This window comes from Urocampus carinirostris, chromosome 15 (assembly GCF_059441175.1).
Source record: "Urocampus carinirostris isolate Australia breed hairy pipefish chromosome 15, RoL_Ucar_1.0, whole genome shotgun sequence".
Classification (NCBI taxonomy): domain Eukaryota; kingdom Metazoa; phylum Chordata; class Actinopteri; order Syngnathiformes; family Syngnathidae; genus Urocampus; species Urocampus carinirostris.
This window is the reverse complement of record NC_142363.1, coordinates 13,769,202-13,784,546: the sequence shown is the minus strand read 5'-3', so window position 1 is coordinate 13,784,546 and position 15,345 is coordinate 13,769,202. Positions and strand designations below refer to the sequence as shown.

Genomic DNA, 15,345 nt, shown 5'->3' with positions numbered 1-15,345 from the left:
TATTTTGGGAAGTCGTTTCATAATCGTGGGATAATTTAAGGCTGTGTAATATTCAAATTAATAGGCTGAGTTGGTCATTTTTAAATTTGGACCGTCAGGCACACCTGATTATAAGCCGCACCCATTACATTTTTAAAGGAACCTTTTCGTGCATACATAAGCGGCACCTGACTTTAAGCCGCATGTGCCCACATTGAAACATAAGGTATTTGTAGAGAAAGACTGTACACAGAAATAATTTACTTTAACTCCTTAACATTCCAATGGCTGCCAGTGGGCCACTGGACTTTCAATAAACAAATATGATGACACCAGTCACTGAAATATATCATGCCACATATTATTTGTAAGAATAAACTCTTGGGATTTAAGATATTATTACCATTTCATAATATACTCATCAGAGAAAAATCCTTATCAGTCTGAAACAAGATACCCGAAAACTATAAAGCCGAGATAACTTACCAATACGTCCCCTGGCCGTCTTCAACTCCGAACATAGCTTCATCACATCAAGGACAATCTATAGAATCCAATAGTGTAAAATATTTACTCCCAAATATACAATAATGCCGACAGATAAATAGGAATTTCTGCCTGTTGGACGTTGCTTCTTGTGATCCGTTCGTTTGCCAAATGATTTCCATTTACAAATAAACTGACTTGTAAAATTGTGGTAGTTAGCCCTCCTTTTTGATTGACACCTTTCCCAGGATGAGGGACTATTCATGCTAGTTTTATATGTGCACAAATTGCGAAGTTTCATAAAACCTTTGTCCTTCTTGACCCATATATTCCACATGTCCCACTCTTACCCTTACTGCCCAGGCACCCCTAGCTGAAAAAATGCCTGAATTAGCCGCATCATTGCATAAGCCGCCAGGTTGAAAGCTAGGGGGGAAAAGTCGCGGCTTATAATCCAAATTTTACGGTAGTTAAATTGACTCAAAGATGGTATTTACCAAACAATAGTTGGTTATTAATTATTGATACCATATCGGCAAGTTAATCACAAAGCTTTTCTGTGAACTATGTCTGTTGACTTTCTGCTATAACCAATACATATTTGTTCTTGTCTTAACATTTTGCATGGACACATATTTTAATCAAAACAAGTTTATAGGTTAGGGTTTGTTTTAAATTGATTAAATTGTAACTCTCAAGTTTAGACTGAAGGATAAAGTCAAGATTTGATTTTTCAGGGGCAAATCGCAGAACCATATAATGAATTCATTCTTAACTTTAAACATCCTGACCAGTGTTCAAGATGACAAACATGAGTTGGTGCAATTTGCAGAAAACCTGATGAAAAATTGTGTTGTGTGTGCTGATATGAGTGATATGCTGCAGATTCATGTCTTGGCGGGGGCAGATGGTTTGTCTTCAGGCCAGCACTTTCTCAATAAGGCTACACAGCTCATTAAGAGTGTTTCACCTTTTTATCCAGTCAACTATGTCTTACTTTACTTAGGTGTCTTCTTTCTTTCAATCTCTTGCGGCGCATCCTTGAAATTATCCCACTAGGGTTTTTTGCTCTTGCTATTCTGTGGTTCATGTAATTGTGCTGCACAAAGAGGAAATTAATTATTTTATGAATTGAAAAAGTGCAAGTTGTATAAAGTAACTGTCCACCACTAATACTCGATTTTTTTCATTGTAATTTCTTAAAAAATATTTCAAACGATGTATTCACAAGTGATAGTCTGAAACATATCCTTGTCAGTTTCTTCATGCGCCTAACATCCACCAAAGTTAATGTCGATAGATGGCCTATGTCTCCTGCCTGCGCTCACATCCATACACACAAACATACATAACTTCTGATCGTAAAAAAATTCACGCAATTAAGGACAGCTTGTAACGACTCTGCATGGGGCTAATATGTGTCTCCATAATTAAAAATGAATTACTCTTTTCCTTTATAAATATTCAAGTATCAATGTAACGTGTGCAACTGCCTTAATAGACACGGTACATGGGCTGGTTTACCCCTAAACAACCCAACCCTCTCCACCATCTGCACAACATCTGGTGCGGCATTTCCTGAAGCATCACCAGAATAAATTGAAAATTTTAAGAGGTGGACATGCATGAAAAATGTCACGAATGTTGTCTTCAACTTAAATTGACTTTAGGCAAATATATTGTTGCTGTTTTAAAAACCATTGGAAAAGTTGGATGATTCATACAAAGGGTCTAGTATAGTTAGTTACATCTGCATACTCCATTGTTTCACTGTCTTGTACCTACTGGCTAAAGATGACACCCATCATTTGATGCCTTTTTTGAGTGAAGACGAAACTTGATTTAATTTGTTTAACGTGTTGGGTGCTCAGATTCATCCTAATAATCGTTTGTAATGAATGTCACAAAATGTTTTATAGTTCACTCCTGCTCAATACACTTCTATTTTATCTGACAATTCATTTAGTGCAAGGTCTGCGAAAATATGAATCAAGACCTTCAGTTAGTAGATGACACCCCCCAGAGAAGAAATCCTCAACTCAATGGGCTTTTTTGCGCAGCTAAACCACTTCCTGAAAATGGATACTGGACCGTCTTCATCCATGTGTGAACAAACTGATTAATCTAGGTGTGCCAAACCTCAGTAACCATAGCGAAATTGGATTAATGAGTTTGTCAACTCATTAGATACAAGAAACTGTCTTTTTACATCTCAAATTCAACACATACCAATACTTTAATGGTTTACCGGTGACAAATAATTAGAAAATAATTTTTTGTGGGGGTCATTTGGCCATCTTCACTTTAAATGTATGAGGGATGTTTAAGAATTCGTGTTCTTTAGTTTTGCGTAGTCATGCTAATTGGCCATGCAAATTATGTGATTAGGAAAATGACTTAATTTATTTAACTTGACTCTGTGTTCATAGAACCCTAAAAAAACAACAACCACCTTTTGTTGAAAAAGAACACAGGTGAAACGATACAATGAAAACACGCCACATAGTTTTTCCATATACATATGGATTTATATGTCTCATTACCTTCCTACTGAACTATTTTGTCAACATAGTCATAAGAGGTGACAGCAGTAAAGACATATTTGAGCTCAACAGATTCTACCATCTTGACCTGTACACGTCAGGCGCACATCTCATCCTCAGTTGAACTCCTGCGACTGACTTATAAAAACCAGGTTAAAAGGCACTGTTTTAAAAAGTGCTTCATTGTACTGGTTTTTAAGCTTTTAAGAAAGTTCCAGTTTATAGTTAAAATTCAACTCGATGCTAGTTTTATTTTGTTTTGGTGGTCCAGTAGATATAGACAATTCAAATGTTTTTTGTTAATGATAAAAATGAAGAAAATAATCCGGACTCATTTCAAAACCGTTTGTCTTGTATGCAACATACCAAAAATAAAGGCAGTAAAGGACATTTTGAACTCTAGATCAGCATAATAAAGACCCATTGCATCTAGGTCTGGAGAACTCAAACAAAAAGACAGAAGACAATGTCTTGATGTCTTTCGATTCCTGAAAAAACTTTCGTACGTGGAGAATCAATATAACGCAATTCGTGTTTATTTTGCCCTTTATTTATATATTTCCTCGTCAGTAATTCTGTCTCCATTTTCCTTGTTCTCAGGAGAGTACATCAAGACCTGGAGGCCAAGGTATTTTCTCCTGAAGAGCGATGGTACGTTCATTGGCTACAAGGAGCGACCGCAGGATGTTGACCAGCTGGAAACTCCCTTAAATAACTTCTCCGTAGCACGTGAGTATTTGCTTTCAAAGAAACCACTGCAGTTTTTCCTCTCAAACTCCTACTAGCTCGTTTTTTAATAGCTTGCGTTGCTGTAACAGTTACAGTATGCTTGGAAATATTTACAGCAAAAAATGTACCTTCTTTCAAAATAAATTTTTAGGTACGCACTTTAAAGCTTGGTAGCCTAGATGGTAGGGCGCCCGCTCCGAGACTGGGAGGTCGCTTATACCTATATGGCTTATAAAGGTGTGACGCTACATCGCAGATTTTCAATTTCCGTGTGTGGTTCTGGTCCCCATTACCCGTGAAAACCGAGGGATCTCTGTATTACACATCTCTTCATGTGCATTTTATCCTGTACTGTGCATACAAAGGTGTCCAGGAAAATCTATCTTTAAAAAGTTATGTTTAAATCAGTCTTCTAATGACTAAACTCAGCAATTAAACAGAAATATTTCCTTTCAGACACTTCTGAGTTATTGTAGCTATTAGGCGCCTGGCTTGTATGAATCTTCTCAAAGGCGTTCCATCATCAGCCTTTTTGGTTTTTCTGAGGACACGTGGCCTGTCTCTGCCGAGATGGCGTGGGAGCTGTATTGTTTTCCAGGCCTCATAGAGCCATGCTGAGCTTCCGTGTTGGTCCACCCTGTCATTCCCCATCTATTAGATTGAGGAGACTTTTTTGTACATTTCATGGTTTTGCTGTCTTTTTTTCAGTTTGCAGCAGATGTTAATGGAAAAAGAGGAACAGAAGGAAATCTCTGCCCGCTGAATATTATTATTAAATTATTGTAGATCACAAATTACAGCACGAAAATTTATACCACATTTTCAGGATATGAATTGGCATTTTTAAATTTCTGAAATCTGCCTACGATATCATAAATCAGTGGTTCTCAAATGGGCATGGACTAGTACCCTTGAGGGTACGTGAAGGCACCTCGGGGAGTGTGTGAGATTTTTGAAGGTTTTAGAAAAGAAAAAAAGGTATCGAAACTAACTATTAATAGATTGTCAGCAAGAAGGATTGTGCATAGAATAAATGTTTTAGTCAGACGTCTTCGCTCTAAAAACTGTTGGGTCAAAAATATACACAAATTTGGATAAAGAGTGGAATCATACGCAACTTAGTTTATTCTTCCCAAATATTAAGTAATATAAAAAAAAACGCGCGCACACACACACACAGAAAAAAGGTGTGACTTCATTTCATTTCATTTCATTCATTTAAAATAACAAAAAAGCTGGGTCATTTTGTTTCCAACCCAAAGTATTGTTGTTGTAATTGTTTTTAAAATCCTCCACATCCTCCATACTCCATATTGTACAAAATAATCCCCCAAAACTGTAATTTTGCTTGAAACAACCCCCCAAAATTGAGTCATTTTCTTTTAAACACCAAAAGTTGCATATTTTTCCCCCATCTTTTTACCATATATATTGCTTAATACACAGTATGCTGTTATTAAATCTTTTCTTCAAGCTAAGCAGCATGGAAAAGTTCCTCTACCTTAGTGCGGTTACCCTCCAAATTAGACAGAAATTTATTTTTTGTGCCGCAATAAGATACACAAGTACAAGTGTATGTCTCTCTTCCCTGTGCTCCACAACACTGTTACTTCTCTCTGTCCCCTTTCCACTTACCGCCTTATTTTATGGCCAGAATGCCAGCTGATGAAGACAGAACGGCCCAAGCCGAATACATTCATCATCCGCTGCCTGCAGTGGACCACTGTCATCGAGCGCACCTTCCACGTTGAGACCCCTGAGGAGAGGCAAGTGAGAAACATGCCATTCTTGGCTCACAGGGACGCAAAAGACAAATTGCATACATGCAGGGAACATGTCCCCCTCGTCAGAAAGTAACAATATGTTTTTATTTTTACTAAGACGCATTGAGATATGTGCACGTAATCATAGCTACACAAGGTCTAATTGTGAGGACTTTCACTCTTTTAATGGCAACTTTGTGGTTGGCTTTCTGATTTGAATAAAAAAAAAACTTTTGCATTTAGGGAAGAATGGACAAAAGCCATCCAAGCTGTGGCAGAAGGGCTACAGAAGCAAGAGGAGGAGATGATGGACTCCTCTCCAGACCCCATGGACATGGAGGTCTATCTGACCAAACCCCGACAAAAAGTGGTATGTCCCCTTTGAGTACTGTTGTCGTATGATTTCTCATTGTTATGCGTGTTTATAAACTTACATTTGGGCTTTAACATTTAAGCGATTCTTAAAAAGTTTGTGCAAGAGATGAAGATACTGATTTAGCACACTAAATTTGGGCCGTGACAGACAGATAAACTATTCTTCCCAATCCATGTTGCCAATAGGATAAGATTGATTGGATTCATTGATGTCTATGTTTTCTGCGTCAGTAATTTCATGAAAAAAGGAGAAGTTGCACGGATAGAAATGGGGCAAAAAGGGGATGTTTTCTGCTTGATTAAACAATGTTTGAAGTGCCGCAACCCAAACATACTACGACAGTCAGTAAAGCAATTTTGCGGCTTCTGGATCATCAGACTTGACTCGTAATAGACTGAAATATCAACACTGTTAACATACTATAACATTTGGATTTACAAACCACTCAGGCATGTCTACGAACTCCAACTTGTAAATATTTTGCCTATTTATCCCATTATTTCTTTTATCCATTTTTTTGTTTTATGTCTTAATTAAATGTCTATCCTGGAGTTCCACGAATAATCTCGTTTTAAACAATGTTAACTATGTTAAATCAATGACATTTAAGACAATTCTATTTCTGCCGACCATACCTTTTAAGCTACATTTCATTACAACTGATGTAATTTTCTGTTTAATTGTTTGAAGTTAGTTGTTAAAAGAATAGTAACATGATTTTTTTTGCTTCTATTGACACTTCCGATTCCATCACAAAAAACATCATTTTCTGGAATCCTTAAATGGTCAAGTACCAATCCCAAATATCATCTTGGGACATTACTCATGACATTTATTGGCCTTTTGTGGTCTAGAATCAGGAACTATAAATCAGAACCTCAAAAATGTGTCATTCATTTTATAAAATGTAACAATGTTACGACGGCATGCATGTATAGGATCTCAGAAATTAGATTAAGTTCTTTACTTTTTGTAATGCAAAAAAAAACCTGAGAAACTGAAATCTTTGCAATTCTTTTATTGTTCTAGTATTGCTGATTACAGTGAAAACTCAAATATCCCTTCTCAATGTATTAGAATCTAAAAAAGTTTACTAGTAGGCTGTGTAAGCCATAATCAACCATCTTAATTTAATAAAAGGCTTGCAATTTTTTAGTTGATTTAAAATTAAACCAGAATGTATGTCTTTTTCATTTTTTTATGTTGTATTTTTTATTTTATTTTAAGGGAAAATAAAAACCTGATCACAATATTCTAATTTATTAAAACATCTTGTATGTTTCTTTTAAATGTTGTATCGGTATCAGTATTTGGTCTCAATATCTGTGATACTCGGGCACGTAGAACTAATATCCATCCTAATAAAAGGTAATCTAGAGCTTTTGAGAAGACGTGATTGCACTTCAACATGGAATGATGCTGCTGTTAATTTTCTGTGGTACAACGTCCGCACTTTTAATGTGTACATTGGGTTATTTTCGGGTTTTATAAAAATGGATTCTGGATTTTTTTTCCTGTGGATTTTGAAATTTATTTTAATCATTGAATGAATGGATGCTCCAAACAAAGTTTCGTTGGTCTTTTTGACAATGGCTAAATATATTCTGAATATGAGTCTGAGAGGTAGGGATACATTTTTTCCACCTTTGCCAGACACCACTATCTTTTAGTTTGTGAAGACGGAACTTGATACTCAACAAGAAGAATGTGATTTATCGTGTACTATCACGGTTTTGGGAAAAATTATGTTTCAGGTGGTTATTGAATCTCTATCCCTTTGCTTTGTGTCCTTATGAAATCGTGCTTTCCACTTGAAATATCTATGTAACCTTTAAAACGTGTCTACTTTTCCCATCATTGACTCATGGTGGCTTAGCACTAGATAGAATGTCCATCAGGGCCCCAATGTGAGCCGTGACATATACGTCCAAGGCCACCGTATTGGATGTCCATCCTGCTATCATTTCTACCATCCTTTTTTCAACTAGGTTCAAAGGTTAAATGAGACACAATTGCATATACGTGGAACCATTAGAGCGGGACAAGCAGAGTGGCTGAAATAGGGCCTTGAATGTCACTTTGTTGCGAGTGAGATCGTGTGTCCGTCACGTTGTGAGTATGAGTTTGTTGGTAATAAGATGCCGCTCTTTCTCCTCTGGCCCTTCAGACTATGCACGACTTTGAATACCTCAAACTCCTGGGAAAAGGCACTTTTGGCAAAGTCATTCTGGTAAAGGAGAAGGCCACAGGACGCTACTATGCCATGAAGATCCTCAAAAAGGAGGTGATCGTTGCAAAAGTGAGTGGTCGTCAGTGAGATGCCAAAAACAAAAAGAGCAACCAGACTGTGGGGAGAGCATCAAAGCATCGACTTTATATCAGACCTTTGTGGGGGTTGCACAAATGCTCTTTGTGCTCTTTTCAGGATGAAGTGGCGCACACACTCACAGAAAACAGAGTCCTGCAGAATTCAAAGCACCCCTTCTTGACAGTAAGGAAACTCTTATTATAATCTAGACTAATAGCCATTACTTTAGGGAATGGGGGGCAATTGAACCAGTTATGTCAGCTACCTGTGAATGGAGGTAAAATCTAGCCCGACCCGTGCCGGCCCACGGTTATAAATGCCCGAGCCAGACCCAACCCAAAGCCCGACTGATTAACTAGCCCAAAGTAAACCTGAATTGTCACATTTTACTTGTGAGGAGGGAGGGTGATTTTGTCCGTCCCGGACAACAAGCGAATTTTGGGCCCTGGACCATGATCTGACCTCTACTGTGGATAGATACTGTTATAGAACGGTACTTGTTTTGGGTACATTTTTGGGGTGTTCTTTTTTGTTTGATCTCAATGAATTTATTTTTGAATATAAAATCTTAAAGTTAAAATGAAATGAATAAAATTCATTTTAACAATTATCTTTCAATAAATACAATTTTACTCCTTAGAAAAAACTAAAACAAATTGAGCCAAATAGGATAAAATATATTGTGACAAGATTAAAGTAATAAAGTATCAATTATAGTATTCATATAATTTTGTTGCTAATTCTGGTGTGGAAGATTATATATACATATAATAGCAAGATTCATTTAAAACCATTACGGACTGAAATCCAGCAACAAAAATCTGCTTTCATACTTCAGAAACTCATATTTTGGCTTGGTGACTTACTGATCTCCATTTCCATTCAGACACTAAAAACAAGACTGTCTTTTTTACACAATCATTGGGTGATTTATTTAAGCCCCCTATTTAAAGCTAGCATATTCTCGTCAGGAAAAACAACAAGGGTTATAGACCAAAAACCAAAAGAATATTTTGTAGCAAGTTCAAAAAGTGATCACGTATTTTGAACTGTCACTTGTTTTCCCTCCACAGGGACTGAAATACTCTTTCCAAACACATGACCGCCTTTGCTTTGTCATGGAATACGCAAACGGTGGTGAGGTAAACTAATCAATCATTTTTTTGTGTCATTGAAAAAAATGAATTGGTAGGTCAGTTGGCTTTTTACCCTGGAATAACAGAGCCCATTGTCTCCTTGTGGCTTTCTCTTCTGTTTCCCCACAGCTTTTCTTCCACCTTTCAAGGGATCGAGTATTCTCAGAGGAGCGTGCTCGTTTCTATGGTGCAGAGATTGTGTCCGCGCTTGACTACCTGCATGCCGAAAGAAACGTTGTCTACCGTGATCTGAAGGTAAACGTTGATACTTTGAAACGTTAATACTGCTCTCTCCCATCCATCTGTAAAGTCATTTTTTTTCAAGGATCTATTTTAGGAAGACACTGTTCACATATTTTATTGGGCAAATATTTGAAGAGTACTGTGTAGTCTTATGCTGCAAGCACCTCTTGCTAACGCTTTCAGCTGATGGACCAGCTCAGTCAGCATAGCAGTCCTACTCCCAATTCCCTGACTATTTCCCTTGGGTTTATGAGGCGGTATCTCACTCTGCTAAGCTGCTATTGAAAATGCCGGCGTAGCAGGTTTGGAAGATGTGCTGAATTGCCCGGCCCTGCTGGACACTCTTGAGCTACAGCTGCCTTACAAAGATAATTTGTGGCTAGATATTGAAAGACGATGCTGTCTCACTTCACTAATTTTGTATTATTGCACATTACTGTCCTTGTAAAATACAGTTGCTGTCATTTGAATGGATAAAAAACAGACCCATAATTTGAGTCACCAATCAAAAAACAGGGTAAAATGGAGAAGTTCATCTTGATTGTTAATGTTAATTGCAGAGTCTGGAAAGACACACAATACTTGATAGACTATTAACAGAAGTCTGACTAAAATCTGATTAGGAAAGAAAAACTGCCGTTATGAGCAGAAAATTTGTATTTCAAGTTTGTAAGTGTAAATGAGACAATTTAAAAACCCTTTTCTCTGCATAATGCTATAGAGTCTGTAGCAAAATATGTAAACAAAATTATTTAAATTAGGCCCCATTTAATCATTATTTTATTTTTTTCCAAAATAGAATTAAGGACAAATCTTTGTTTAATTTTTTAAAAATATTTTGAAGATTTAATTTATAATTACCCGAAATGTGCATGGAAGTTGTTCATTAGAACCTTTAAAACAACTAAAATGACTGAGTGTTTATTAGAGTTATAGCTTTCAATATTTTTGACATTTTTTGACATGTTTATTCCATAATATTGCACAGGTTTTGCTTTAAAGTTCGACTTGAAAAAAGGCGCAGATTAAAATTTACAACAACTATATCTGTCCCACACAGTTCACTTGTTTTTCCTTTTTAAAATAAAAAAATTATTGTTCCATTTTATGATTTTTTTTCCCCCCCTATCAGTTAGAAAACCTGATGCTGGATAAAGATGGACATATCAAGATAACAGATTTTGGCCTCTGTAAGGAAGGAATCAAAGATGGCGCTACCATGAAGACATTCTGTGGAACACCAGAGTACCTAGCACCAGAGGTAACCCAATTTTGCAATAAGGCATATTTTCAAGCTTCTATAGTCTCAGCATCCCACATTTCTTTCAACCGTAATACTTGTGAATCATTTGCCCTCATGTAGGTTAATAGTCTGTAAAAAGTTTGCAATAGTCTTTGATCTGTGCAGCCCTTTGAGACTCTTTGTGATTAAGGGCTATACAAATAAACATGACTTGACTTGGAGTTAAAACATTTGCTATTTCATTAGGTAGAGTTCGTCAGTGGAATACGTACTGTTTTTGCAGAAGCCAAAGCTTGTCATGCTTGATCTGAGTACTGTATTTTCCGGACTATAAGGTGCAGCTAAAAAACATAAACTGGCCAGAAATTTAATTGTGCACCTTATAATACTGTCCGCCTTATATACAGATAAACTTGGGAATACATACCGATAAATTATTGCAATTATTTATCAGTCGAAAAATATCGCTGACCTCGATTGCGTTACAATGGTGAAAATGTGGATCGAATGCCTTTCCATGCTGCGGTTCGAATCCCAGTGCATCCAATGTTGCCATCAATGATACGTTTTAACTGGTCGATTAATGCACAAATGCAGTACTTTTTTGTTCTTTTGTGCAACCCTAGCCCTTACAGTAGTAAAAATTCCATGTGCGTTATAGTCCAGTGCAGAGGTGGGTAGTAATGGAGTACATTTACTTAAGTAGGTTTTGGGAAATTTCCTACTTCCATGAGTATTTTTTAAATCCCTATACTTTTACTTTTACTTGAGTAAATGTGTTTAGAAAAAACATTACTTTTACTCTGCTACTTTAGGCAACATTGAAGTTGTTACTTTGTTACTTAACAACCCTCCACGTAAGTATGCGTCTGTCTGTCTCCGCCATGTTTAACCAATCAAACGTAGCATCCTCATCACGTGACCCTATTCAACTTCAGCGGGGGAAATTTTGTTTATGGATGAAACAGATTGAAATTTTCGCTGCGCAATATGGACTATGATATCACAGAAGAGGAGGAGCACTCCTGGCCTCACATCACAAGCATGTTCGCCTTAAAAAGGGTGCCAAACACCAGCTAGAATATGCAATGTCTCCTTTGTTGGAGTTTATGGGCTAGCTTGTTGTTCTGCTTGCAGTGCCTGTTTAGATAAGTCGTGGAGCTTTAAATTTATTACTTGGTGCTACATGTGCTTTATTTATTTGATTAAAAAATATTTTATTGTTTATTAAAACACTTAAATTTATGTTGATTATTTTAATCTACTTTTAAATTAAATGTATTTTTTGTTGATTGGATGGACTTTGACAATTTGATGATCTCATTGGTTGTTTAAAAAAAAACAATGAATACAACGTTGTTAGTTAGTCAGTAATTTAGTAATTTTTTCACCAAGTACTTTTTTACTTTTTCTCATGTTGATATTTGGATGACTGCTTTTACTTCTACGTGAGTAATATTATTCTGAACTAACTGTACTTTTACTTGAGTAAAATCTTTGGCTACTCTACCCAAGTCTGGTCCAGTGCAACTTGTATATAAAAAAATGATCACAGATCATCAAAACTATTTTTGAGGGGTGTGCCTTATAGTGTGGAAAATACATTTAATGCGAAACAAATTTGCAACGTGTGTCACTAGACATCAGTTGTTAAGAAGCATTTGGAGGAAAAGGGCAGCTGTTCTGAAATGCCTTCCTAATCCCCAACCAAAGTCTGTTGGTTAATGAGTGCGGCGTGCGCACGGGGCAGAGCGGCTCGCTTTCAGAATTACCATACAGGGAGGAGTTAGGCTACTCCTTTTTTGCATGCAGGTATGACAAGTGTATGAAAGTAAGGCCCCCGTAACGTGATAGTGCTTTGTAAGATTAAGTAGCGTTTTGGTGAAAGGAGTAAGGAAAAACAAGCATTTGACAGTTGACGTGAAAGTCTTTCTCCGGGGAAAGTTAGCTCAGTTGCCTTAAAGTTGTTTTTAGCCCCCAGTTGGAATTTGACTGCAGGGGGTTTGTGAGGGGAGATGGTGGGTGTCATTGGCAACCCGCCCTCCCAAGAAAGGTGAGCTACTGCCCCTGGAATATGACTGTGATAGCTACAGCTGTTATGTGGCATCAGGGGAGCCACAGCAGGGTCCAGGAGGATCTAGTCAGTGTGCTAGAGTCTTTTCCCAATTCAGAACTTACCATCCCGCACAAAGATTTAGCCAGCATTGTACTGTACGGCAGTGTTTAGCCCCTTTACGCCTACAGTAGTACCTCTCCAAACGAGCTTAATTTGTTGTAGGATCATGTTCGTAACTCAATTACTCGTGTAAATTTTCCTGACATAAAATCGTTAAAAAGTAATCAGCCCATTCGCGACTTCCCAAAAGGATAGCATTGAAACCTAAATAGCTATAAAACATCTCCCTGATCACTACCAACACAATCAAATAACAATTAAACAATTAAAAAAATACAGTAATAAAATAAATAGAATAATTAAAATGAAATTAAATGCAAGGGTGGGGATGAGGGGTCGAAGTCACGGCGCTCAAATTTTGATCATTTTAACCACTTACTGTACACTTAATATTAAAGTTAGTGTAGCTTTAAATGAACATCAACACACAAAAAAACATTTTACAGCACAATTTGTTTTTATTTGTTTTTCATGATTCAGTTTTCATTCATCACTTTATTTTTTCCCTTTAGCTGGACTCTCAACACTATCACTTTCAACAGATATTTTGGGGGGAAAAATAAAAAAATATAAACTTATTGAAGGAAATTTGTCTGCCTGGACTTCATATTACGGAAATGTATAAGGCAAGTGTTATAAAAGAGAGCTGTCGCCCGATTAGTTGTCACTTTTTCTGGATGCATTTTTTTCAATGTACGCAGCAACTTCTTCCTAGTTAGCCAGCACCTTGCTAATCTCCTTTGCAGATGACTGCTTCTCTGGTTAGTCCTCCTCTTTGCATTTTTTTAAAGCGCCTTTGTGTGTTGCATCGACTGTTCTTTTAATTCCCCTGTTGTCTGTTCCTCTATGTGTCCCTGCACTAGTTCGTTGCTTCCCCCTTAGCAAACTCCAACCCTGTTAGATTTTCAATAGGAAAAAATTTCGTCCAACTGCACTTCAAATTCCAGTTAGGGATCGAACCCTTTAACATCATGCAAACACCGCACTCGCGTTTTATAATTTTTCTTGCTTCGTTTCAATTTTCATAATTCTCCTTTTTTTCTAAGACACATTACCAAAAGGAGATACTATAAAATGTGGTCAGAAAGATGTGATCAAAGCAAACTTGATGCGGAATACAGCAGGTGTAACCTAGAGTGTGGAATCAGGTGCCCGATGGTGGGAGCAAAATACACAAACTCGACCGAGCTGAGGGCCATGAGCGGTTATGAGCGTTGAGCGGTCTCGAGTGGTCTCTAGTGGTAGCCTCTGCAGCTGCTTGTGAACTGGATTTCCTTTGTAAAGCAAGGTAGATTTTTATTTTGAAAAAAAACTTGTGTATCTAAATTCTCGTGTATAGAGATGCTCGTATAAAGTGGTACCTTTTGTATATGAACAGTCAGGTAGTCACGAAAAAAGAGAGAGAGTTCCCCCTGTTCCTGCCAAACTCCTTTGTGCACATCTCCAATGAGAAGTCCCGGCATATGATAACTCCAGCCGAGAGCAGGGAGACATCGGGGGCTGTCTCCACGGCAACGGGGTCACTGGCGAGAGTCTATGGAGTGCAGCCCAGGCAGTGTTACAGGTTGTTCTGCAGTAAACAATGACCTTGTTGTGTGAGCTGCTCTGGAATGCCGAAACGTCTGGGAATATTCCATTATGATTAGGAGGTGGGGAGGGCTGGGGTGATGCTTTCGACCTGAAAAAAACTTTGGAAGCAAATTCACTAGCTCCGTTTTGTTATAGAAATTTGTAAATGCAAAAGTTATCGCGGTTGTAGCTTCAACTTTTCAAACCGATACTGTATTCATTAATCCCTTCTTGGCTTTAGTTTAGATTTTTTAATGCATTTAAAAAAAAAATTATTAGCCCTACATTGTAAGAAAAAAAAACTCAAAATAACCCAGAAAGACAATAGACGAATCAACAAATTTGTGGAGATCATATTTTGTCAACTACCTCCCCGTTGGAGTTGTCAACTGTCCACTTTAGGGATGTAACAGAAAAACTTTAGTAATTGGGTCATGGTTTGGGGCTGCATGAGTGCAACTGGACTTGGGGAGTTGCATTTAATTAGGGAAACACAATCTCAAGCATGTATTGCAAAAGACTAGAGCAGAGAAAGATCCCCTCGCTGCAAAAACTGGGTCACATTTCTCCAGATCTATATCCAAAAGAAGATCTTTGGGGCATCCTTGAGTAGAAAGCTGAGAAGCACAAGATCTTGAATAACCCTCTGCTGATTAATATTGTCATGGAGGAGGGGAAGAGCATTCTAGTGGCAATTTGTGAGGGTCTGGTGAAATTCATGGCCAGGAAGATTTAAGTGGTTCTGCAACATCATGGTGGCCACACAAAATATTGAAGTGTGGTTCAATTAAACA

The 15,345-nt window shown here is 37.5% G+C and overlaps 1 protein-coding gene across 2 annotated transcripts in view; it reads left to right on the top strand.

The window, feature by feature from the left end:
- akt1 (AKT serine/threonine kinase 1) overlaps positions 1-15,345 on the top strand; it is a 54,667-nt gene that overhangs the window by 26,695 nt on the left and 12,627 nt on the right. For both annotated transcript variants that reach the window (XM_088353682.1, XM_088353683.1), the window contains exons 3-10: positions 3,609-3,737; positions 5,392-5,503; positions 5,744-5,870; positions 8,044-8,175; positions 8,302-8,367; positions 9,258-9,326; positions 9,450-9,575; positions 10,696-10,824. In XM_088353682.1, coding sequence (XP_088209808.1) covers positions 3,609-3,737; positions 5,392-5,503; positions 5,744-5,870; positions 8,044-8,175; positions 8,302-8,367; positions 9,258-9,326; positions 9,450-9,575; positions 10,696-10,824 — 890 coding nt within the window. The remainder of the gene's footprint in view (positions 1-3,608; positions 3,738-5,391; positions 5,504-5,743; positions 5,871-8,043; positions 8,176-8,301; positions 8,368-9,257; positions 9,327-9,449; positions 9,576-10,695; positions 10,825-15,345) is intronic.